This window comes from Mustela erminea, chromosome 7 (genome assembly GCF_009829155.1).
Source record: "Mustela erminea isolate mMusErm1 chromosome 7, mMusErm1.Pri, whole genome shotgun sequence".
In the NCBI taxonomy this organism is placed as follows: domain Eukaryota; kingdom Metazoa; phylum Chordata; class Mammalia; order Carnivora; family Mustelidae; genus Mustela; species Mustela erminea.
In genome coordinates this window covers 10,465,719-10,492,670 of record NC_045620.1, presented here as the reverse complement: position 1 = coordinate 10,492,670, position 26,952 = coordinate 10,465,719, and the positions used below count along the sequence as shown (strand labels likewise).

General features: G+C 45.3%; 1 protein-coding gene across 1 annotated transcript; it reads left to right on the top strand.

Moving 5' to 3' along the window:
• The first annotated feature begins 318 nt into the window (after positions 1-318).
• PARD6B (par-6 family cell polarity regulator beta) lies at positions 319-16,294 on the top strand. Its single transcript, XM_032350354.1, has 3 exons — positions 319-648; positions 5,036-5,258; positions 13,175-16,294. The coding sequence occupies exons 1-3, from the start codon at positions 583-585 to the stop codon at positions 13,996-13,998; spliced, it is 1,113 nt and encodes a 370-aa protein (XP_032206245.1). The 5' UTR covers positions 319-582; the 3' UTR covers positions 13,999-16,294.
• Positions 16,295-26,952: the final 10,658 nt, after the last annotated feature.

Here is a 26,952-nt window from a genome sequence, read left to right as displayed (position 1 = left end):
GCCCCTCCCTCGCAGCGCGGAGCCAATCGCACGGTGGTGGGCGGGATTTTCGAGAAGGTGGCCCGCCCACGCGCTTCGCGAAGCGTGTTTCGATTGGTTGGCGACGCTGGCGCAGGTGCGCGGTTCCTATTGGGTGTGGGCGGAGCACGAGCCGCCGAGGCTTTGGCCGAGGCTGCAGGTGAGCGCGCGCACGCGCCGCGGCTCCCTCCCGCCTCGGGTGCGCGCGCGCGGGCTTGCGGGGGAGGCGGCCGAGAGCGAGATTGCGGCGCCTGTCGCCTCTGCTCCGCCCCCTCCTCCTCCTCCCCCTCCTCCTCCTTCGTCGCGGCCGCCGCCGAGGCCCGGAGGGAGGGAGTCGCGTCCCCACCCGCCGCGCAGCCAGTCCGACCCTCGGTCCGGCCGCGTGAGCAGGCAGCCGAGCGGAGCTCTGCGCGGAGACCCGAGCCGCGGCCGCCCCTCTGCAGGTGCCTGTGAGGAGTCGCCCGGGCCGCAGCCGCGTCCCCAACCCGCCGGCCGCGCACTCGCTCCCTGCGCTCCCGAGGGGCGGCCCGGCCGAAGGAGGCCGCCGCGGGGCCCGGCCTCAGCATGAACCGCAGCCACCGGCACGGGGCGGGCAGCGGCTGCCTGGGCACCATGGAGGTGAAGAGCAAGGTGCGCGGGGCCGGGGCTGGGCGGAGCGGCCGGCTGATGGGGGCCGGGGCCGGGCCTGGGGGAGGCCGGGGGCTGCCCGGGGCGGCCGGGGGGGGGGGACTGCCCCGGTGTCTGCAACGCGGGGGGTGCGGCAGTGGGGTGCGGAGGCAGGAGGTGGTGGGTAGTAAACTTGCCGAGAAGGGGGCGAAGGAGGGGCCGTGTGTTTGTTCCTGGCCCAGGTGGGAAGACCCATGGAGCACTTAATCTCCTTGAATCTCACTCCTGTTAAGGGATGGGAGGCGTCTGAGCGCAGTGTGGGACGAAGGCTTGGGGGTAAATTCTAGCTCCTGGTCTCGGAGGAAAAGCTATTTGGAAGACGCGTGGTCACAAAGTGTTACCCCTTTCTGTGGTTCAAGGGTGCATCGAGTGGGGTGAAAGGGAGAACCCAGTGCACTGAAGGGACCTTTTAAAGTTCGCTTTGCTTCCTGCTAGGGATTTTTCCAGCACTACCTTTGGTATGCGTTTAATCTATAAAATTAACACTATCACCTTTCGTTTGAGTAGCCCTTTACAGTTTGAGGCTGGATGCTCTTCTCATTTCATCGGGCTACCTTTTCACATCAAGTGTTTTCCTTCTTGACCAACGGTATGCCAGTCTGCTGATCATTCCCGCCGCATCCCCTGAATTCCTAAATTGCAAGGCTGCCTGAGCTGGGTAGTCTTTAGGGATTAGGTAGAGAATGCTTTCCAGAGGGGGTTTTGAGCAGGAATTTGAAGGTGATCGGCAACCACAGCCACATTTTCAGCAAGCATTTCATGGGTTGAAGAGCCGAAGAAGTTTAGATGATCTAGTTTGAGTCTCTTGACAAAAGGGAGGGGTCAGAAAGGTTAAGACTTTGCCGGGCTCTGCGTTTATGACAAAACCTGGAAGGCTTTTTTACAGAATAACTTCTAGACTCTATAGAATAAAACTGTTTTTGAGAGCACTAAAAAGAGTTGAGAAAAGCAAAACACCTGCAAGAATGGGAGAACAGTACAAGCATATCAACTTCAGAAATGATGAAACCGGGCAAATCCCAAGTCAGGGAGTGGCTTTGAGTGAAGTGGAGGCAAGAGAGCTGCCCGGAGCCTGTGGGGCGAATGGCTTTATTATCTCGAGTTGATAAGCGAAGTTCTGTAAGTTGCTGTAACTGAGATCTGCATTCATTTTAAACATCATTTAAATGTTATTTGTAACTTCTGGAGCAGGAGGGGCAGTAGTTTCACAGAAACCGTCCTGTTTAATAAGAACAGAAATGTAATTATAGCAGTTGAGAGAATGTGCTCTTCCCCGTGTCCTTAGTGGAACCGCTAGAGCAAATGGAAGAGACGTGCTTGAGCTAGGGGTTAAGATGACTCCAAATACACAGGGTTTTTCCTCGAGCGGTATAGTGGCCGGAGTGGTTCTGTGCCCACTGGTTGAACTTTCTCAGGCATTTCTGTCATGAATCTAGTTTGCATCTGTGGGGGTTGAGGTTAAGAAAAGACAAACACTTAGGATATTGCATAATCTTCGAATGCAGTTTGTGGCCCTAATCTTGGTAGCAATTTTTAATTCTTCATCATAGGGAAAAAAATGGGCAGAGATTCTAGGTGCACTGATAAGTACAATCAAATGGTCATTTGTCTCCTGGACGGGAAAGCTGGCGCACTCTGGGACAGGAATTTCAGGCTTTCTGGCCCCTTCTCTTCTGTCCGCTGACCTGTGAGTCTTTCCTACATGTTATATATTTGAGCTGTCAGATTGCACTTGTAGTGAGCCGTGTCTCTGAAATAGAATCAAGGCTTTCTGAGAACCTGCACTGAATGAAATGTGGTTCCTCTGTTGTGCTCGAAGTTGGTGTGTAGACAGAATATTAGGTACTGGTTTTAGTGGGTCTGTGACACCTTGTGTTTTAAATAGATGCTGTTGACACATTTATTTTTAGCTGATTAAATGAAACACTTGTCATCTTTATCATTTACAAAGATGGACAGATGTTTGAAACAGTATTTCCCTTTGTCAGCCGCCTTGGAGATAGCACAGCTTTTTACAAAACTGATGGTCAAGAGGTTGTAACCGCAACCCCGTGATGTGCAGATAGATCCACACTTCAGATTCTTTTTCTTCGGCGTAGAAAACAGTGTCAGCTGTATCACCTGAGCAGAGCGGGGCAAGTTCTTAATCGATAATGAAGGTGGAATCCTTTAATGACCTTGGAACAATCTTTGGGCTGTACATGTTCTAATTATTATTCTTGGGCAAGCAGTATTGAAATTAACTTTGCAGTTTCTTGAACGTACCAACAGATGCCGGGCTAAGGGTGTCCATTCTCCTAGCAGATGCTGGGAGAAGGCCACATCCTGGGTGGCCAAGACAAACTAGACTGGCCTACATAAGAGTTACAGATGCTTCACACAGTGAATAGGTGTTACTGGGTCTTAATTTTATATCTGTCTTAGTATTTTTCTTCACGTAGTAATACGTTCTCTTAATCCGGTTGTTTTTCCGCAAGAAGAGTAAGTTTCTCTTGTTCAGTTTTGTTTTCTGCTAACATTTGCAAAAGGGCACGTCAGCTGTGAAGCCATACAGTTTTTCATTGTTTTTATCATAACATTTAAGGAAGAGAAAAACAAGTTGAGTAAAGGATTTTCACCCCAAAGCTTTATTGAGCAAAGTCGTTGGAGCCCTAAAATGTTCATGGGTTAGATGTTACTCTCATTCATGTACCTGGGACAGTGATAAACCCTAGTGCAGATCCGTGGCAGTAGGAGCTTTAGGTTGTGATACCAGAATAAAGACCAAGGAGGAGAAACTGTGACTTTTGATAACATCATAAGACTAGCTCTGATATGAAGGGTGTTGCCGAGTTTTTATTGACTTTGAAACGTGAAGGTGTGACTAAACTTCGAGAGTTTTAGGTATGAGTCACCTTATATTCTTGACCAATGTTGGTGTTTATGTTTTAGGAATGTGTCATGAAAACTCCGGATTCATTAGAGGAGGTGGTTTGGGTGAATTTTAAACTTAATTTAATACTGATGAGTAGGTGTGGGTATTAGCAAGCAGATGAACTTCTTCAGTGTAACAGATAGAGTGACTTGAGATATCACATCGATCCTTTGGAAGAGGAACTGACACATTTGTAATCTGCTCAAATTATTCTGATGGAGACTGTCTCTGCTGATGCTTAAGGCTGTGTTAGTATTACATTACATTAGAATACATTAGTATTTCTTAGTAGTAGATATTTAGAGGAAAAAGGAGTTCAGTGGTTGAATACATTTGACAAACATTTGTTTAAAATAAAAAAAAAAAATCAGCTGGAGGACTCAACTGAGTGTTTAATATCTGGTCTCCACGGTGATCCCTAAGAGTGGGATCATAGTTTTGTAGGGTTCCTTGAGCTTACATGACCCGGGCCCTTTCTGAGGAAGGCTGATTAACCTTACCTGGGTTTCCCCCTGGAGGAAACGGCACACTGGGCCCGTAGTCAGTCATAGATCCTGTTTATCGGGGACCAGATGAAGCCAGTCCTGAGTGCTGAATACCAACCGCTTTAATAATCTGGCGTTTGGAGAGCAAAGGTATGATTCTAGAGGAATCAGAACGGGGCGTGATAGAGGTGGTTTTGTGGTTCCTTAATACCTCTCGGATGTCTTTGTCATCTTTACCACTCATGGGTGAGCTCCTGTGGCAGGCCTGAGCCCTCCGTCTGTAGGGCCCAGGCACTGGGCCAAGCATATCCACACTCCTTGCATTAATAGGATGGTTGTAGGATGTATATTTTATGTATTAATAAAGCTTTTTTCCAGCATGATTATAGGGAAGATGCTCCTTATCTCTAGACCTATTCCTTATATGAGAGACCTCCCATTTGTATTGTGCCTTCATGCCAAGAAGCTCAAAGTCCCTTCTTTATGTGTTGCTATTCTTTCCACTTCCTCTGAAATCATAATTCGTTTCATGGGGGAAGAAACTTCGGTGCTTTTTGCTAATTGCCAAAATAAAGACTTGGGCACATCTTTCTTACCCCATGGCCTGGGCGGGGAGAGGACTGCTGTCAAGATTGAGCTCCAGACAGGGTTTGAGCGGAGTCACTTTTGCGGGACAGTCCCCGGGGAGGCCTGGGAACCCCAGGGATTGAGTGGAGCCTCATCCTTGATGGGAATGCCCCTCGGAGATGTAGCAGTGAGAAGGCACGTTCCTGTCTGTCTTATGCTATTTTATCTCCAAATAATGAGATTTGTGACAATAGACTGTGTCACTCCAACACTCTTTCTTATTAAGAGAAACACTGCTACTGTTAATGTTCCTATGGAGTGCATTTTCAGATTGGGTCCTGTTACTTTTGTTTGTTTTTAATTAAGATGTTCGTTGTATTTATAGTTTGGAGCTGAATTTCGTCGGTTTTCACTGGAAAGATCCAAACCTGGAAAATTTGAGGAGTTTTATGGATTACTGCAACACGTTCATAAGATACCCAATGTTGACGTTTTAGTAGGCTATGCAGACATCCATGGAGACTTGTTACCTATAAATAATGATGACAATTACCACAAAGCTGTTTCAACGGCCAATCCACTGCTTAGGATTTTTATACAAAAAAAGGGTAAGTACCACTGTGTAGAGACACTGTTTTAGAAATAAAAGTAGTTTATTTTCCTCACGGGTAGGATTATGCATTGAATTCTCACTTTGTTAAACAGAACTGTGTCCATTCAGAAAGATATGGTGTAAAGACTGGGACTTGGGAATCAGAGAAAGATGCTCGTTTTTTGGTGGCAACCAACTTTCAAGTGCTGTATTTACTACTTAATAACTACCTGAAGGAAAGTTACTTATTTAGAATGCTCTTCACAGAAATAAAGTTAATTATCTGGAAACTTAGATAGCAAGTCATTATTATGGAGGAATTTAAACACTGATATTAGTCTTGCAAAAGAACATTTGAAATAACCATCCTAAGAATTTTGAGTTGTAGAACTTTTTTTTTTTTTTTTTTTTAAACTCTGGCCTCCCGCGAGTCTGTGTGTCTGCCTGGCCGCGCCTGGGCATGATGTATGCCATTTTTATTTCTTTGGTTTTGGTAAATGAAGAGGTTTAGAAAGGCAGCATGACAGCAGCAAGCTTAGTATTGGTGGGATAATGAAAGCCTTACAGTGTTTATAAACCAGCCCAGAAAACAGTTTGAGAGAATGGTTAGGAATTACCCTTGAAGGTGAAACTTTATTTCCCAGTTGATAAACGTTAGACCACTCCTAGGGCTTTGAAATTCCACTGATTATATAGCTTTGCTTTTCTGGGTTTGGAGGAACTAAAGTCCACCAACAAAATAAACCTCCCAAGGGTGACATGTTCATAACGCTTGACTGTTTACAGAATACATAGAAACGCACAAATTGATTTTCCCAAAGACCTCTGAGATGGATTTCATAGATACGTAACAGTCGTGTGGTGTAGTTAGAGTATTAATCTAGGAAGATTAATTTGGCGGTTGGGGATGAGTTGAAGTGAGCAGGGTCTTAGAGGAGAGGGCCAGGAGCCGGCGGTGAAGGGACAGCTGGGAAGGCGCCCCAGTGGAGGAGGCAGGCGACGAAAGTGGCAGCGTTAAAGAGGGCATATCTGATATTTGAGAGTCGCTGTGCTCCCCCCGGGATGGCGGGGAGTTGAAGAGGAGTCCAGCAGAGAACAGCTTTCTGGGTTCGAGTCTGACGGCTAGAACAGTGTCATAAACAACCAGAATTTGGAAGAGGGAGATTAGCTTGGAAAGAAAATGGATTTGGTTTTAGGATATTTGGCTGGTGAGTTTTAACCATGCCACGTAGGAAATTGGAAATGGTAGACAGGAACTTTGGATTGAAATCTGGAGGCCCAGTCAGAGAAAATTGAAAGTCTGTGGAGAAGTGATATTTGAGGAATTCTCCGGAGGAGACGTCAGGCCTTGTAGGGATGAAGACCAGGGATAGACCCTTGGAAAGCTGCAGGGACTGTTGGAGACAAAAGAACATCAGTAGGGGAGAGAAGACAAGCATTCACGTGGAACTTGTCATTTTAAGCAGAATAATATTAATTATCGATGAGTAGGCCTTTCTTGGTAGCAGTTGTAATTTTCATTAAAATACTTTGTTGTATTTGGAAGGGGTATGCAGGCGTGGAGTGGTTATTTTTAAACCACTGCCATCCAACAAAATTTTGTTGGATTATCCTTTCCGTTAGATGGTCAGAGTTGGATCATGCCACTGCATGTTTTTTATTACTGGCGCTGCAACACGTAGTGGTTGTGGGATCAGTCCTCACATCTGTTACGGGTGGTTTTGTTCTGCTCTTTGCTTTTGAACATGTTTATATGTGAACAGAAGTTTTCTATGTCCTAGAAATCAATGTCCAGTATAGTGAGCAGCTTGTAGAATTCGATTTAAAAAGGGGCGCCTGGGTGGCGCAGTTAGTGAAGCTTCCCGTTCTTGGTTTTTGTTCAGGTCATGACCTCACGGTTGTGAGCTCAAGCCCTGAGCCCTGGGTCAGCTCCCCACAGGGCACGGTGAGTCTGCTTAGGATTCTCTCTCCCTCTGCCCCTACCCCTTCCCCTGTCTTTAAAAAAAGAAAAGTTTTATTTAGAAGTAGGCAGTGCATTCAACAGAACATTTGTTTTTAAAAATATGAACATGGGGCGCTTAGGCTCAGGTCATGATCTCAGGGTCCTGGGATCAGCCCCACGTCGGGGCTCCCTCTCAGCGGGGAGTCTGCTTCTCCCTCTCTCTCTGCTGCTCTCCCTGCTCGTGTTCTGTCTCTTTTTCTGTCAAATAAATAAATACAATCTTGATTTCTTTTTTAAGATTGTATTTATTTATGAGAGATGGAGAGAGTTGGTGAGAGAGAGCACATGGCGGTGAGGGGGGGGGCGGTGGGAGAAGCAGGCTCCCCGTTGTGCAGGAGCCCCCCCACCCACCCAGGGCTCACTCAGTCCCAGGGCTCTGGCATCACGACCTGAGCAGAAGACAGGTGTTTAACCGACTGAGCCACCCAGGTGCCCTAAAATCCGTTAAAATATAAACATATAAATGTAATACAAACGTGACTTAAGGAAAGCATAAAAGTAAGCTGGTCAAGTCGTTCCTGTTTCACGCCCCCCTCCCCCGCCGCCCATTGCATCCAGAGTGAAATCCTTCCTGCTCTGGGCTTCCCCAGCCTCATCCTTCTCCATTCCCGCCCCGCCTCCGCCCCGCGGTCCTGCTCAACCAGGCCGACCAGGCATGCAAGCTCTCAGACGTGGAAATGGTGTTGCTGTCCCTGGAAATGGTGTTGCTGTCCCGGTGCTTCTGCTCTTGCTTCTCTCCTCACTAAAACCCCCTCCCCCACCCTTCAGATCTTATCACTCGCAAATAACTTCAAATAACTTCCTCGGAGGGGGGAGGGGGGTCTTGTTGGATCACCGAAGCCCCTTGACCCTCCCACCTTTATCAGACCTGGAGTTACCTTCTGTACGCGTGAGTTATCTTGTTTATTGTCTGTCTTAACAAGACTTACGTGGTGCCTTGTGATTCACAGTGATACTTTTTTCTTGTAAAGCTCAACAGATGTTGAGCAGAAGCTGATTTTAGGCAAACTTCACTGAACAGTAAATTCAGGAAATTAATACAAAGCGTGACGTTAAGTATAGTAACATTTTACTGCTTAATTACAGTACACTTTGTTTTCTTGGCCTGTTGATGCCAGTTTAGGAACCAATAGGGCAGCAATTATACTTACATGGTACCAAGTGATTAAAAAAAAAAAATTTTAAAACCATTTTGAATTTTAAAATCACGTGGTCTTTTAAAATCTGATACCCCTACCAGAAGTTTCTTCGAAGTGAAAGTTCACAGTTGAATGCATAAACTATATAGTATGAACTCAAAGATTGTATCGTTGCGTATCTTGAAAGGTTTTGTGTCTTACAGTAATTTATTGCTAGAAGAAAAGCCCCTGTACTCTAGGACTATTATCATGGAAGCAGAAACCAAAGAAAACAAAATCCCTGCTATCTGAAAAGTCAGGTTCGCAGAAGGGATACCCACCCAGATACTTTGCCAGCCCCGGTCCCCTTTTGGAGTTTAGAGGTTTCCCAGCCAGTCAGGGAGGGGCGGCCAAGTCTGGAATCCTTGGATGCGCACCGACTCCCTGCCGGATCTGATCCGAACATCCACACCACAGCTTCTTGCTGTGTTACCTTCTGCTTCTGGATGACACCAGAAGGTGCATTTGTTGGAAAGAGTTTGTTGGAAACCCTAGAAGAGCCTTGCTTGCTTTACGCATTGTCACACTTGAGACACTGCCTGGTGCCCGGGCCCCTCAATCCCTAGGGCTGTGCAGCGGACGTTAGTTTGTAGGTGCACTTGACGATTACTTCTCAGTGAATCCGGTCGTGATTTCAAAATGCTCCAAGAGAGATGCATCATAATTGTCAGTTGAGTTTTGAAGAACAGTGTAGGACACCAGTTGCTCAGGACAGAAACCTGGGTGTCACCTGTGACACACACCTGTCGTTCAGCCAGTCACCAAGCCTGTTCCAGCAGTTCTGATTATTTTTCAGATTTATTTCCCCATCAGCACTGCCTCTGCTAGAGGCCAGGCACTATTCAGAATGATGGCAGTAACGCCTGTCGTCTCCCTCAGGGTCACTCTCCCACTTAAAGTCAGGGTGAGTTTAACAGAAAAACCCAAACCTTTGTTTTCTTCCCAGTGCCCTTAGGCTGAAGTCCATCATCCCCAGGCCTGGTTTCCGTGGGGGCCCTTGGCTCCTCCTCCTCCCTCCCCTCCCTCCCTCCCTGGGGGGTTTCTGCCGCCTCCCCCATCCTGCTCCCCCGTATTTGCTGGACGCTGCTTCGGCAGCATTCCTCCCTGTTCTACCTGATTAGCTGCCGGCTGCTTTTCCAGTCTCAGCGCAAACCTCACTTCCCCGGGAGAAGCCTTGCTGCGCCCTGCACACAGGCTGGGCGCCCACGGCGCAGTCTGTCTACACCGAGGCTCCTGGCCCCCTTGAAATAATGAGATTGCAGGTGGTAATGGCCCTCTCCTCCTGCAGACTGTAAGCTCCACGAGAGCAAGCCCCCCACTCCTCTCTGGTTCACTGAATCTGCAGCCGGGACTCAAGGCCTGGCCAGGAGGCCTGGCCAGGTTGCGGGCGCTTCTGGAATGTTTGGTGATTAGGATTCCTTATATTAGGAAATGAAGGGATTTGCATGCTTTGAGTATTGCTTTAGGTGATGTTTAATCCTTTTAAAGTTGCCAGATTTCTTTCTTTTTAACCATTTTGGATTAGAACAGGGGTTTGCAAACACGGCTTGCTGGCTGTTTTCTTGGAACGCAGCCATTCGCCGTTCTTTATGTCTGGCCCATTGGCTCCTGCGGCAGCGACTGGGTGACCCGCGAACCCGGAGCGCTTACTGTCCGGCTCTTCGGGGCAGAAGGTGGTCAGCCCCGGAACAGGATGATTTCAAAAATTACTTCATTCTTCCCTGTCTTCTCACAGAATTTTAAATGGGTCCTAATCTTGAACTTCCTGGATGACCCTACCATGAACTGTGACTGTTTGGCTACTGTACAGGGATGATGAAGGGGTTATATGAGGGTTTGGTTTTTCATTTTTGGTCGGTTTTCTCCAGATTGGCTCTAACACTGTAGGCTTTTCCTTCGTGGATCTGTGCCTGCCACTCACTACTGGTGGACCCTCACCTCCTGCTCTGAATCTGTGACTTGCGACTCCCTGTGAGTTAAGGAATGAGATAACCAGGTTTTTCGGAATTAACGGTCTGAAGAGTGACCGTTCCAGAGGGAGTGCGTGCGAGGCTGCTCCCGTGAGCGCAGGGCAGGAGCTTTCGGCTCGGAAGGAATTGAGACAAGCAGTTTGGCTCCTCAGAGGCATTGCGAGTGGATCGTTGCTGATTGCCGTCAGCCGAGATAGTGGCCGAGGGACAGGCTTGGGATGAGGCAGGGATTGCAGGGGGAGCCTCGCTCTTGTACTGTTGCATAGGCCTGGGTTTTTGTGGCGGCAGAGGTTGCTGGGAACCAGGTTTGCGAACTTTTCATCTTATTCTGAGTTCAGTGCTTTGACACACAGACTCAGGTAGAAAGTGAATTCCCGGTCCCCTGTGGACAGTCACCTTTACACTTTAAACTAACACTCTGCACCCTGGCTTTCTGCCAAAATATTTCTTTTCCCAGTGGCTGGAAACTGATTAGCTAGATGGGAGAACAAAGGTGCCTTTGTGCTGGGGCATATTGCTTTTGAGAATTTAGCAGAGAGCATTCAAACAGTCTGGATGCGATGCCAAATTATGCAGATTTGGGGTTGTTTTCTTTTTTCTTTTTTTTTTTTTTGGTCAGGTTTCCCATGTAGGCAACTTAGTTTTACTCTCTGTGTGTATGGTCTGGAAATTTCCTTATAAATCTTATGTGGGTTTTCTTAATTGATTCTTTTAAAATGAAAATATATACTTCTGAGAAAACATACTCAGTAGGAGACCATCGTTGAGAGGCTTTCGGTCAAATGTTGCAAAACGATTCTCATATCAGTGAGTTAATTTCCAAAGCCAAATTATAAACAAATTTGTCTCTGTGAGAACAGGGTATACATACTTTATAAATAAAGACAGAATTATCCCCAGAGGGGGGGAAATGCCAAAAATTAAGGTACCCCTAGTCTTGTACATTTCTCTGCAACTAGCTCTTGGAGAATTGAAGCAGCCTGAGGGAAAAAAGTTCTCCATACTCAGACACACACACACCTGACACTTAATACTTATTCTGTGAATGTGTAAAGTATTGGCCTAGTAAGAAAATAAAGGTCCAGTCTTTGTATTTTGTACTCTTAATCATTACTTTGTACTCTTCATTTCCTGGTTTATGTACTAAAGATGATAATATTTATCAATAGAGTGAGAGTCAAGGGACAGAATATAAACTGAGCCTGTACAGTCACAGTGTGGTTATAGTACTATTATCCGGAGTTGCTGAGACTAGGATTTTGAGCTAGTTCTTTGCGGGAGGGGGATTTTGTCTCCTTTGTTCTTCGGATATATATTTTTATCCTTGAAGATTCTGAATTTTTAGTTTCTCCTCCTTTGTTATTTTTGAAACATGATTTCAAGTTTCCTGCCTGATGTCATTCTCTGATGAGGTGTTCTGTTTGTAGGTATTTTCCTTCAGCAGTTTGATTTCAGAAGGCAGATCTGGTTTTAGGTGCCCTGTTTTCCCTTAGTTTTACATTAGAGAGGGTAGATCCTCTGGGTGGGAAGCAGGAACGCCATCCATGCATGTTGTTTGACTCAAACTGGTGTTTGTTTTGTTGTTATTTTAATTAGGTGTCAGCATTTAAAAACGAGAACATTTTTACTTAAAAAACAAGGCTCCATGGCAAATGGGATTTGGCCACACAAATTCCTGTAGTGGAAGAAAGACTGTGGCACAACCGCCAAGAAAGGGGCCTCCACACTTCTTTTTCACACAGTGAAGAAAAGTTCAATCTTAGACTTCAGCCTCTTTCAAAAGTGGAGAAATTGAAGAGAAGATCTCCCCCAGAAAACTGAGGGAGAACATTTATTTGCAGGAGACTAAAATTCCTAAATTCTAGATATACATTCATCTAATTTACATGATCATTTCATGCATATTGTCTGTTTCATTGAATTACATCATCTGCCCCGCTGCCTGTAATACAAGTTTGTTCCCTTGATTTACCTTGGGAATCAAAAGTGTCCCTTTCTTTCTTTCTTTCTTTACTTATTTATTTTTAAGATTTTATTTATTTATTTGACACAGACAGAGATCACAAGTAGGCAGAGAGGCAGGCAGAGAGAGAGGAGGAAACAGGCTCCCCGCTGAGCAGAGAGCCTGATGCGGGGCTCTATCTCAGGACCCTGGGATCATGACCTGAGCCAAAGGCAGAGGCTTAACCCGCTGAGCCGCCCAGGCGCCCCCAACCTGGAGTTTCTTAAACAAATGAAGGAAAAATATGTTTTAAGTAACTCACTTGAAATGCTGTTTAAAATGTGTGTGTAAACTTAACAAGAATTTCATTTTCGCCTCTTACTGTTGTAAGTAGTCCTTGAGCTTTATCAGATTAAACATTTGGGATTTTATGATGTGTGCTTGAGAGGGCCACCTAGTGGTTTCTTTCTGGTACAGCAGGTCTTACTACTGCGCTGCCTTTTGATCTGGTTAGAATAAGCTAATATTTTAATTGTTTATGTACTGGGACGCCTGGGTGGCTCAGTGGGTTAAAACCTCTGCCTTAGGCTCAGGTCATGATCCCAGGGTCCTGGGTTTGAGCCCCACATCAGGCTCTCTGCTCGGCAGGGAACCTGCTTCCTCCTCTCTCTCTCTGCCTGTCTCTCTGCCTACTTGTGATCTGTCAAAAAAAAAAAAAAAAAAGTAAATTGTTTATGTACCAAATACATGTGAGTTATCTCTCTGTATGGATTCAACTGTGGATAAACTGGGTGTTTTTACATCATCTCTGTAATTATTTTATTTTATTTTTTTAAACAGAAGAAGCAGACTACAGTGCCTTTGGTACAGACACACTAATAAAGAAGAAGAATGTTTTAACCAATGTATTGCGTCCTGACAACCATAGAAAAAAGCCACACATAGTCATTAGTATGCCCCAAGACTTCAGACCTGTGTCTTCTATTATAGACGTGGACATTCTCCCAGAAACACACCGTAGGGTTCGTCTTTACAAATACGGCACTGAAAAACCCTTAGGGTTCTACATCCGCGACGGCTCCAGTGTCAGGGTCACGCCACATGGCTTAGAGAAGGTCCCAGGGATCTTTATATCCAGACTTGTCCCAGGAGGCCTGGCTCAAAGCACAGGACTACTAGCTGTTAATGATGAAGTTTTAGAAGTTAATGGCATAGAAGTTTCAGGGAAGAGTCTTGACCAAGTAACAGACATGATGATCGCCAACAGCCGCAACCTCATTATAACGGTGAGACCAGCAAACCAGAGGAATAATGTGGTTCGGAACAGTAGGACTTCCGGCAGCTCCGGCCAGTCCACAGATAACAGCCTCCTGGGCTGTGTCCAGCAGGTAGAACCAAGCTTTGAGCCAGAGGACGAAGACAGTGATGAAGATGACATTGTTATCGAAGATAATGGGATGCCGCAGCAGATTCCTAAAGCTGTTCCTAATACGGAGAGCCTCGAATCATTAACGCAGATAGAACTGAATTTTGAGTCTGGACAGAACGGCTTTATTCCTTCTAACGAAATGAGCTTAGCACCTGTAGCAAGTGGCACAAATACAGAAACACATGCTCCGGATCAAAAACTCTTAGAAGAAGACGGAACGATCATAACTCTATGAAGCCTTTGTCCGAATGTCTTTGGAGTGAGGATGCCGCAGGGACTTGTAGATTTGGCTGTTCAAAGCATATATACCTCTGAACCAGTGACCTGGAGTAGGCATGAGAAAATTAATATTGCAAGCTTGAAATGTTGTTATAATAGTAGTTTGATCATTGTTAATATAAACTTCAGTTTGTCAGAGGTGAGTTTAAGTCTGAAAGGGGCCTTTGCTAATGAAATTACGTGCTTTTGTTATTTTGTCTCTAGAGAACTGGATGTTAGAGCACATTCTCAGAACTGAGAGGACCAGATCATTTCCGTTCGAAGTGGTTGCATATTTTTTAACCTGCTGTGCAGAGCCCAGTTAGCTTTTCCTTTAACTATATTTTTTAAAATTCTAATGTGAAGAAGTCTGATTCTGTCCTTTGGTACCTTGGGGACCTCAGCTCCTATGTTCCCTATATTTTATCTTGATTTTTTAATGTTGTTCCTCTGTTGTTCGTTGTTACAAGTAATTTTTTCAGATGCTTTTTTTTCCCCCTAATATTTAAGAAATCAAACCAATCGCCTGTTTTGGGGAGTCGCTTCCTACATCATAAAGCATTGACACCGTGTTCCTGAATTAAGAAACTGTAACTGTTGTTCAAGTTCCAAGCTTGTTCATCCCATAGTTTTCACATTCACAGACTCACTCCTTGTGCGTATAACTTAACGTTGAAAAGGCAGCGCCGCCAGCTGGTAACACCTGAGACTCCCTTCGTCGCCTCCTCACCCGCACCCCCGTCTCATTGGAATCATTCCATTTGCTGTTGCTGTGTGTTTCGTGGGTGTGCTTTTAATACTCTGCTATGTATTTGAGTAGTAGGAATCATTTTGGATTTAAAAATGCACCCAAATTAAGAGATTTTTACACACATGACACACTTGTGCACTTTTTTACATGAGATGATTTGGTTTTTTTCCCTAATGGGATTTCTAGGAACACTACCTGTACTTTATGAGAAAAGATAAGACTATTCACCTTGGACAGGTAGAGTGTATTGCTATTAATTTTATGAGGCTATTTATTACTTTCCAGGGCATCCACTTAGAACAAGTGAAGGGCGAGGCTGCTGACTTCCATCCCTCGCCTGACTTCCTGTCCAGCACGCACGGGCACCGCAGTAGGCCTGTATGTAGAAACCCAGGACTGCGGGCAGCGCTTAAGTCCCCTGTGGCTTACGGCTCCTTCTCTCAGAGTTAGTTATTCATTCATTTTACAGTAGGGCTAGAATGGGTCCCTCCGTAACAGCTGCGTGCTGGGGAAGCAATGAAGAATTCAGTGACTCCGTTTTGAAGGATATTTTCTGTCTAGGGTAAAGATATATGAAGAAGTCTTGGACTGAAGGCAGGTCACTTGACTCAGAATACTAAATGTATTTTGCTCACGTTACCACTAAACAGATTATCGCGGAACTATTAACTACACAACGTTATGTAATGCAATGTACTTTTTTGTTGAATTCACCCAGTTTCTTCCACTTCTATACCACCGTTTGCTAATGGCATTCCAGCTTTAACCTTCTGTGAGGTATAGAAATTTGACTCTAGAACAGTAAAACGTTAACATGTAGGTTAAATTTCATTTATCCTATAAGTGGTGCAGGGGTTCAACATTTTAAGTAAAAAATCCTTTCACACACTACCTCTCTTTCTCTCTCTTTTATTTTTTAACAAGAGTTTTAACATCTGAACTTTTCTCTTGGAGGAAAAATACTTCAGGGCTTGACTTTTTGTACAGATTTTAACTATTAAGTACAGATTTGTCTTGTATGTATTCATGAAAATGGAAATCAAAGCTGCTAGTGCTTTTTATTTTAATTATCCTGCTAAGAGTATATGTCAGTGCTGTTAAAACTAGATTTCTCATTTAAATTATTGGTGAAATAATTGATTACTAGACGTATTGTAAAACCAATAGCTCTTGGTTATACAATAAAATGTCCGGTCATTGGTAGTCTGAATCGATTATTCCAAGTGTACCTTATTAACAGAAGGATCAGTGGATTCAGTGTAAAATTTTATAGTACGAAATGTCAAGCCTAACTGTGAATTTTGTTCTGTATCTTGAGTAAATTTATGATAATGTTCTCATGAGCTATCAACAAAATATACGTACTTTTGTGAACTATGAATTTTCTAATTAAATTTTACATGCGACAACATGATTTTTACATGAATGATACTTTGTTTAAACTCTCAAATGTCAGTATTTTACTACAATTTTATTATAAAATGTACATTATCACTAAATGAACTTTGATTTTAAAAATCAATTTAGCTTTAGTTGTATATTATTTTTTACAAATAAAGATAGACTTGTATAAAGGCTACTTTCTTGTTTGCAAATATATGAAAAATGACCCAGCAAATACTTAGCAAGCACCAATATGATAGCAAATGAGTGGGAAAAAAATTAAGTTACAAATATAAGTTACAACAATGTCCTGGCTTCCTCAACTTTTAATTTAGTTGTAGGTACAGCGACTGTGGCTGTGTGTGAGCTTATGATTACAGACAGGGAGGTAGTAGTTAAAACATAGTTACACTGGTCGTGTGAGAGGTTACGTGTGACACTCGTGCGGAGAGGTACCATTTGCAGTAAGATGATTTGCAACAAGACAAAAGTAGTTTGTAATGGGACAAACTTTTTAACTTTATTAAAGTGTATCTTCTGAGATTCAAATTCACTTAGCCTTGCTGTTTAGTACCACCCTGGGTGGTACTGCCCGTACAGGTCTGGATGACGGAAGAGCCCTGAGCTAGATCGGACCCTCCTACTGCACTATTTCTGATCCCAAATTCATCACTGTCATTGGCTTAGATGATCTCTGCTCTAACTCTGTCAACCAGAGTGGAGGATAATCCTTCTGATGCCTTCCCGCAATTTAAAAACAGATTGGGGGGCGCCTGGGTAGCTCAGTGAGTTAAAGCCTCTGCTTTCGGCTCAGGCCGTGATCCCAAGATCCTGGGATTGGCATCGGGCTCTGCTCGACGGGGAGCCTGCTTCCTCCTCTCTGTCTGCCTGCCTCTCTGCCTACTTGTGATCTGTCAAATAAATACAATCTTAAAAAAAAAAAATCAGATTGGAAATCCTTAAGAGTTGAAATTCAACGTCATCTATGTAGAACTCTTCACATCACCGATTGGTACAGACCATGTTGCATTCAGGACCCGATACTTAATCTCTGGGTTTCAGGATCCGTGAAACAATGGTGTGGAATTAAAACATCCCTCCCCCCACCCCCTTCCAAAATACGACCCCAGTGTCGTTTGAATCTTAAATCCCTACTGCTTCCAAGTCTTCAGTTCTGGGCAAAGAGTTAAGTTTGATTTTGAGGAAAAAACAGAAGTTTGCAAGGCAAAATGAGCCCCTGCGTTCTGATTGCGTAGCCTTAAGGTACCTGGACAAACAGCCACAACTGGGTGCATTTTGATCTTCCCGTTTTCTGGATTGACGAAAGTTTGGTTGTGGGTGATGAAGCTTTGAGAGAGTGTATGTCAATGATTTGGCAGCCGAGCTCCTACACAGAGGTTTTGGCGTGTCTTAGAAGACACTGAAAGTGTTGACTGTATGACAGCATATCGCTTAGTGATGGCCCTTCCCTGCAGGAAAAAGCACGGACTTCAGTGTCTCCTGTGTGTCGTTGGGTGGGTGTCTACTAGTAGGTAAATATAAAGGAAATTACTTCGCTGGATTTAATCATTTCAAAGTCCTCAGTATGTGTTTTTTAGTTCTCTAAAAACCATGTATGATTTAGGTACTATTTTAAAAAGAACCTTTTCCCCAAATCTTACTTTATAAAATTTGTGTATTTTATAAGTTAATATTAAAATTCAGTGGAGTTCATTTTTTTTTTAAGATTTTATTTATTGGACAGACAGAGATCACAAATAGGCAGAGAGAGAGAAGGAAGCAGGCTCCCCACTGAGCAGAGAGCCCGATGTGGGGCTCGATCCCAGGACCCTGAGATCATGACCTGAGCCGAAGGCAGAGGCTTTAACCCACTGAGCCACCCAGGCGCCCCTAGAGTTTGTATTTTATTTACAATCTGTATTTAGTTTTCCCATTTTTAAAAAGATTTTATTTGAGAGAGAGTGAGTACAAGCAGGGGGACGGGCAGAGGGAGAAGCAGACTCCCCACTGAGCAGGGACCCCAATGCAGGGCTTGACCCCAGGACCCCGGGATCATGACCTGAGCCGAAGGCACACGCTTAAGGACTGAGCCACCCAGGGGCCCCTCGTTTTCCCATTTTAAAGAGACCTCTCAGAAATGGTATTTATTCCAAAACCAATGTTCTTCATGTAATATGAAATAAATAACTCTTTTCTAGTTTATTATAATTAGCTAGTTCATTATAATCCCAAGGGATGGATAACAAAGTTACTTAATATGATATTAGCAAAGGTAATTTTGAATTTTTTTTCAATTATACAAATAATATGTGAATTCATTCTTCTATTTAAAAAAAGGCTAAAGTTCTTTTTTGGCCATCAAGCATACTTATGTATACTGTACTTTGTTATAAGAAGGAGTTCATGCATTTAAAGTAAGAGTAAGCATTTAAAATAAGAGTGACTATAATTTATAATCCAAATCAGGACACTTCCGAGTGACTGAGTTTGTTATTAATTCTATGGACAGGACAGGTTGCTAGGCATGAACTGGTGTCTCCCATAAATTAGAATGTGAGTCACCCTATTGAAGATACTCTAGTAGAACAGCTTTCAAACTTTTTTTTTTAAACCCACCCACAGTAAGAAATGTATTGGTCCTTGCGATTCAGTACACAGTGTATGAATGTGTGCATACACACACACACACACACACACGTATATGTATAAAATTGCAGGTGTCACAAAGTGAAACTTTATTAAAGTGCAAATGCTCTGATTTTTTTATTCCATTCTTTAAAATGTTTATCGGGACATCCCAAAACAAAGTCAGGATGTGCTATTTGAAAAACACTTGTGAAGCACTTTGCTTTCCACTTGAAAGATTTGCCATAGAACATACTAGTATATATATATATTTTTTTCTTAAGGGGGATGGGGAAGCACTATTGCCTGCATGCTTTTATATTTGGAAATCACTTCAGACATGGCAGTCTCTCCTGAAACACTGGAGAACTGGTTGCAGAGAACACAGCCCCTTAACCCTCTAAAGACAAGCGCACATTTCCCAAGAACACAGATACTTTTACACATTCCTTTATACAACCAAAGTTCATTTATCGAATTCAGAAAACATAACAGTGATACAAAAATATCTAATACACAAACCATACGAGAATCTCACCAGTTGTCCCCCAAATGTCCCTTACAGGGAATGTCCCCGGATCAGGGTCCGTCCGGAAGCAGGCATTGCACTTAGACGGCACATCTCTGCTCTCTTTCATCCAAAACACTTCCTCAGCTTTGCTTTGTCTTTCATCGCAGTGAAATTTCTGAAAAGTAAAGACAAACTTTTTGCAGACTGTCTCTCAATTTGGGTTTCTCTGTTTCCTCATAATTAGATTCAAGTTACACGTTTCGGGCCAGAATACCGCGGATATGACGTCACATCTTCCTTGTGCCATGTCAGGAGGCACAGCATGTTGGTTTGTTTCAACGGTGCTGATGTAAAAGCACCTAAAAATTTTTTTTTGGGGGGGGGGATGCCTGGGTGGCTCAGTGGGTTAAAGCCTCTGCCTTCAGCTCAGGTCATGATCCCAGTGTCCTGGGATGGAGCCCCGCATCGGGCTCTCTGCTCAGCAGGGAGCCTGCTTCCTCCTCTCTCTCTCTCTCTCTGCCGGCCTCTTTGCCTACTTGTGATCTCTGTCAAATAAATACATTCTTTAAAAAAAAAAATTTTTTTTGTAAGTTTCTATTTATTAGCTCGAGAAAGCAAGAGGGGGTGGTGGAGGAGAGCAGAGGGCGAGGGAGACGCAGTGTTTCATGCTGAGCACTGACCCTGATACGGGGCTCGGTCCCACGACCCGGAGATCATGACCTGAGCCAAAACCAAGAGTCTGACCCTTAAATAAGCCACCAAAACACATTTTTTAAAAAAAGATTTTTTACTGGAGAGAGCAGAGCAAGCAGGAGAGAACACAAGGTGGTGAGGGGCAGAGGGAGAAGCAAGCTCCCCGCTGAGCCGGCATGATCCTGAGATCATGATCTGGGCCGAAGGCAGACGCTAAACCGACTGAGCCACCCAGGTGCCCCACACGGTTTTTTTTTTAAGTTGATTTTTTTTTTTTTTTTTTAGTAATCTCTACACCCAACATGGGGCTCAAACTCGGGACCTCAAGACCGAGGCACGTGCTCTTCCGACTGAGCCCACCAGGCGCCCTGTAACGCTTGCTAATGGGGGAGACTGCTTTCGCTCTAAGTCGTCCACGATTCTAATTATTCTTAGGCTAACAGACACGTATGGTGCTTAGAAAAGACATCTGTGTCCACCATCCGCCTGTTCTGTATCTTTGCTCATCTTCTAACTGAAGACCTGATGGGAACGGTGAGCCAGGAGGAGTGTTCCCGAGGGTCGTCTGCCTGACCACGCTTCTGGACCCGAGGAGGGCTTTCCCCAGCGCTGTCTCCAGGGAAGGAAAAGGCCCCAGTGAAACCCAAAGCATGTGCACGGTCATGTCTGGCGAGTGCTAGTCGGAGGTCTTTGGATTCTGTGGGCTCTGAATAAACCCAGCTCCAGCTGCTGAAATCCGAAGCTTTATTGGCTGCATAGCTGAAAAACCAGGGCTGGAACTGGGGCACAGATACCATCTCCCGGTGCTGTCCATTAGAACTCTGCAATGATGGGAATGTCCCATATTTCCTCATACCAAACAGTCATCGCTGGCCCACACGTGGCTGCTGTATATTTGAGAAGCAGCCCGTGCAGCCAAGAAGCTGTATTTTTACATTCACGGGATTTATATGGAGCCACATGGAGCTCGTGGGTACTGGATTTTACAGCACCGGCTAGACTCTCTCTGCATTTCTTGCTTTGCTTTCCCCTGCTCTTTTCCCAGGCAAGTGACCCACTTGTGGTGGCATAAGTGGCCTCCAGCATCTCCGGTGTATTTTCCATCATAGGAGCTGCTCACCCGGGAGGGAGCCTGTCCTCCCTGCTGATCAGACCCGAAGCCTCAGAGCCAGCTTTCACCAGCCCTGGCTGGGTCACCTGCCGGAATCTGGCCTGGGGAGGCGGGGCTGGTCCCTCAGGGAAGGAATCAGGGTGCTGCCCCCACGAGAAAGAGGAAAGGCCCCAAGAAGTGAGCATAGTGATCACCCCGGCAGCTTTGTTGATAAAGTATTTGGGCAGGGGCGCCTGGGTGGTTCAGTCGATGAAGCACCTGCTTTCTGCTCAGGTCATGATCCTGGCTGGAGTCCTGGGATCGAGTCCCGCATGGGGCTCCCGGCTCAGCGGGGAGCCTGCTTCTCCCTCTCCCCGCTGCCCCCCTGCTCATGCTCTCTTTATCTCTCTCTTTCTCTCAAGTAAGTTAAAAAAAAAAAAATCTTAAAAAAAAAGTATGTGGGCATTCAGGTTTTATAACAGAGAGGGTCAAAGGCATGAAGTACTCTGCAAAGGTAAAAGGGGCAGAGCAGTCCTTTATCAAAGGGAACAGTACCGGGGAAATTCTATTTGGGGTCCAACGGCAGTGTTGTGAATTTGAAGGACAAGTTTAAATCTAATAATGACAGCATCCAGACTTGTGTTTTCAGGTACTGCTGTTTGATTTGATTTGATTTAACTCTGATCTAAATCTAATATATAAAGAATGCATAAATCCAATAGAAACTTCAATCTGAAATGGCAGAAAGGTCAAAGTTGGTTGCTTTTGAAATATAGAAATAAGAGAATCTTGGTCTTAGAGAAATGGGTAAATTCAGATACGCAGGGGGCCAGGGTGGGGCAGGGCCGGTGGGCTTGTAAACCAGAGTCCACTTGTACACGTCTGTGTGTGTGCGTGTGTGTAACACTCGGTAATTGCCACGTGGTATGTGCGGCCTCCGTGTTGCCCGCTCTTTGAACTTTGCAGAAGATGCCAGAAACCCAGAATTTCCCGTGAGACGGTCTGATTTTTAAAACTGCCATGACACGAGCTGCCTGTTGGCCAGCCCTGTCTCAGAGCATCAGCCACCACAGAACCAACAGCGACTCTGTTCCCTGCGCTGTGTCCCCCCTCCCTCGAAGGTCACTGTGAGGAGGGAACGAGGTAATGTGTCCCAAGGGTTTGGAACAGTACCTGAGGGGTAAGAAGCGCTCGGCCAACGTTAGCCTTTCTGTCCATTTCTCAGGGAGCTGGCCGAGGCCCGGAGGGACTGAGCGAGGGACCCAAGGCGCAGCCCCCCGGGCCCGCGTTAGAAACGCAGGTGTCGGGCCCCCCTCAGTTCTACCGACTAGAAGCTCCGCTGGTGGGGCCCGGCCTTGTGCTCTCAGCCCGATCCCCCCAAGTGATTCCTGGGCACGTTAAAGTCCGGGGAGCTCTGAAATGCAGCACAGTCCCTCTGTCCCTCTCCGGTGCTGCTCAGCGCTGCCTTCATGGGCATGGCTCCCGTTTCTTCTAAAATTCATAAAACGACAAAAAGCCTCCCTCGTATACATTGTACTGCTCGCTCACTTGGCAAAAGAAGCTTCAGGCTCCGGCCCCCTCTGCAGCAGACCCCGCCTCTAGGGTAGGCCAGTCCGCCTTATCGGAACTGCGGTGTGATCGACTGTGGTTAACAGCCCCCGCAGATGCTTCCAGGTGTGCGGAGAAAAAGCCTCTGAAAACCCCAGGCTGCATTTCTGGGCTGGATGATGTGCTGAAAGAAAGGACAAGAAAGGCTGGAATTTGACTTGTGGTGCGACCCCCTGATTTCTATCTGTGTGACATTCCTCGCCCGCGCCGTCTCCAGCAGCGCACGAACCCCAAGAAGATGGCATTCACCCATTGTTTCTTCTTCTTCTTCTTTCTTTTTTTAAGACTTTATTTATTTATTTGACAGACAGAGATCACAAGTAGGCACAGAGGCGGGAGAGAGGGGGAGAGGCAGGCTCCCTGCCAAGCAGAGAGCCCGATGTGGGGCTCGATCTCAGGACCCTGAGATCATGACCTGAGCCTAAGGCAGAGGCTTTAACCCACTGAGCCACCCAGGTGCCCCCACCCATTGCTTCTGACGAAGAGCAGTTTATGCTCCAACGAAACACGGTGCTGTTCTGAGACAACATCGGGGTCCTGTTCCCGGGGCCTCTGGCGCTGCCAGCCAGGCTAGCCTCCGATTATGGGAGCTAGTGAGTTGCAAATCAGGTTTTCTCCAACATTCCCAGAGGCCTTCAGGAGCTGTCTCAGGTATGAGCCCGCGGTGACTCAGGCAAAACTCTGTATGCCGAGTGACTCAGAAACTCAATCATTAACTCGGGAAATGCCTGCAGAGTGTGGGTCCAGCGAGCCTGGAGAGGGCTTGAGAATGCGGGACTTCCAGTAATGCCAGCGAGGATCGGGAACAGCCACGCTGGACCGTGGGGCGTCTGGACCGTGGGCCAGATACCGGCCCCACAATCCCCTGGAGGCAGAAAGAACCTCGAGTCAGTCACGCTTGAGGAGCAACCCGCCTCAAGGATTGCAGAATGCACGCACAGAAGTGCAGACTCCACTTGTTTGAATTCCCGTGTGGTAAAGCAGAAAAATGTGCAAAAGCCTTCTTGACCTAAAAACACAGCTTTTGACTCGTTGATTTTAAATCGGGTAGAAGCATGTACACACACACACACGCACACATGCACACATGCACACACACACCCTCTGGTCTGTCGGAAGGTAAAAATAAATTTCTAGCACACACATCCACAAAATGCCAGGCAAGGCTTGAGAAAGGATTCCAAATAAGCCTCACCCCCAAATGGCCATCGTCATAAATTTTCTGTCCCCCGCAGAAGGCAGCCCTAAGACCTTGGCCATTTAGTTGCGACAGCGGAAGTCTTTTCCAGTGAGCCGGGCAGGCCCAGGGTGTCTTGGCTGGGGTTCACAGGGCCTGTGCCCAGTGTGGCTGGCGTGTGCCTCCAGCAGCCAAGCAGACGGGGCCAGGGGAGAGGGAGGGAACCAACAATCAAGGGACAGAGCCAGCAGAGACGGCTCCTGACAACTCCTCAAATACCCTCCTTGGCTTTTTCCACTCGCTGCATGGATACAGAGAAACACAAAAGCCCTTCGCCTGGGTGCCGCCAAGAACTCGCAAACGCCCCTCTCTCAAACAGCATGCTAACCCAAGCAAAATGCACAGGATCTGGAAAGAAGACAGTGCAGAAGGTGAGGTCACCTTGACATCCCTTAATCAAGACGTGAAGTTCCAACCGGACCTGCCGAGTCATCTCTTATTTTAATCATGGTCAGAGCTTTTCCTCTCCGGGAGGGTTTGTTGTTTGAATGTTAGTGGCCGCTCTAGGAGAGGATGGATGACCGGCCTCGTAGTGCTTATGATGTCTTTCCTCTTTTAGCCACGTGAAGACAAATAATGGTGAAGGACGGATGAAATATTTAACAGCGGCCATGCATAATTTATTCCTGAGTGGATGCACATTTCCATCCTGGTGGTTGGCTCTCAATTAGGGCTTCTCAGAACATCGAACCACTGTCTCCTTGGCAAATAGACATTCCGCTTATTTTTACTCCTTTCTTCCTAAGGCTAATTGTTTTTGCATTTTTCTTGTTGAAGGACTTGTTCCTAGATGCTCTTCCCATCAACCGGAAACAAAAGTAAAAACTGTAAGCGAAGTTTTTTGTATATATTCATCTCTGGGCTCAGAGGTTCTTGTACCCAGGAAGAGGAAACATGAATTTGCGTGTGTAACTTTGCTTATGAAACGCAGACTGTCTAAGCAAGCCGAGTGTCCACTGAAGTGATTGAAGATTTCGGGAGAAATTCTAGAAAAAAAAAACAAACGCATATATAAAAGAAAAAAGTCACCTCCCCCCAAAATCACTTCTCAGAGATAACCACCCTTGAGTTTTTTGGTACATATGTACATCAATATATATTACCTCACTTGTGTTTTGACAAAACCAGGATCATAGCAACATATAAATTATTCCGTAGTCTGCTTTCTTCAGAGGACAACATATTGTGAGTGTCTCTGCTCTGTCAAAATAGCTTTGCATCATTTGTAACAACGGCTTCAGCGTATTCCATTGTACAGATGAGCCATCGTTTTGAAAAACCAATACCCTATTGTTAGCGCCTTTCATTTTCTCTTGATTATAAAGATTTTATTTGTGTATTAATTTGAGAGAGAGAGAGAGAGTGCACACAGGGGAGAGGCACAGGCGGCGAAGGGACGAGCCCACTCCCCGCGGAGCGCACAGCAGGACGCGGGGTTCCACCCCAGGACCCCAGGATCGTGACCCGAGCCGAAACCCAGAGTAGTCAGCCACCCAACCGGCTGAGCCATCCAGGGAACCCCATCTTTTTCTCAGTTGTCAACAGAGCTGCGGGCAACAGCTTTGTGAATACATGTTTTTGTTCTTTGTTTGATTATTTACTTAGGATAAATTCCCAGAAGAGGAATCATCAAGGCAAAGCACACGTGTTTTTTGGAGAAGGAAAGGATTTGGCTCGAGAAAATATGCACTTTTCTTTCAGAAAGGGTCTTCTCCTTTACATCTTTACCAGGAGTATGTGTGAAGCTTTTCCCCTCCGAAACATTAGATTTCTTGTTTTTATGTTCTGCCTATTCAGTTAAAAAAAAAGCATTTCGTTATTTTACTTTGCAGATCTTTGATCATTAGGACAAGGTTTTTTTTTTTTCTTTTTTAATTGTTTATTTGTGTTTCATTTATTATCTTCTTTTCTTTTTTTTTTTTTAGGATTTTATTTATTTATTGGACACAGAGAGAGATCACAAGTAGGCAGAGAGGCAGGCGGAGAGAGAGAAGGAAGCAGACTCCCAGCTGAGCAGAGAGCCCAATGCGGGGCTCGATCCCAGGACACTTCCTGAGCGGAAGGCAGAGGCTTTAACCACTGAGCCACCCAGGCGCCCCCATTTATCATCTTCTTTATTTGGGTCCTTTGTGTGACATTAAAAAATTGATACTGGCTTTTTTTTTTTTAAGTGGGCTCCACACCCAACATGGGGATTGAACTCACGACCCTGAGATCAAGAGTCACGTGCTCTACCGACTAAGCCAGCTAGGCACCCTTGGCCTTTTCTTGACATGTACAAGTGATTTATATATTCAGGTAGTTGACATTTTGGCCGTCATTTTTCCCTAATTAGTCATTTGCTTCTTACTCTATCTATCCTTGGTTTTTGTATTTATTGCTTAGGAATCTTTTATTTCCTATAGGAAGATCCTTTATTCTTTCCTCTTACAGTTGTACTCTCAAATTATATAAATATTTGCCAGAGTGTACCCCAAGTGTTACTGTACTTTTACAATTTTTTTTTTTTTTACGTTTAAATATTTAATCCACCTGAAAATGATCTGATGGTCAGGTGAAGGAGGTCGGGTTTTTCAATGCCCCATCAGTTTTCTTTTTCTTTTTTTTTTTTAAGATTTTATTTATTTATTTGACAGACAAGTAGGCAAAGAGGCAGGCAGAGAGAGAAGGAAGGGAAGCAGGCTCCCCACTGAGCAGAAAGCCCGATGTGGGGCTCCATCCCAGGACCCTGAGATCATGACCTGAGCTGAAGGCAGAGACTTTAACCCACTGAGCCACCCAGGTGCCCCCTCATCAGCTACTCTACCATAATGTACCAAATAAGACCCTGCTTTCTCAGCGAACTGAAATCTCACCCTGACCATGGACGCACTTCTTCGATGTTCTTGGTCTTGTTCATTCTCCTTTACTGATCTTTGTTTCCTTTAGAAGTGTTTCATACTGTTTTGATTCCTGAAGCTTTAAAATACACTTGAGGGGTGCCTGGGTGGCTCAGTGGGTTAAGCCTCTGCCTTGGGCTCAGGTCATGATCTC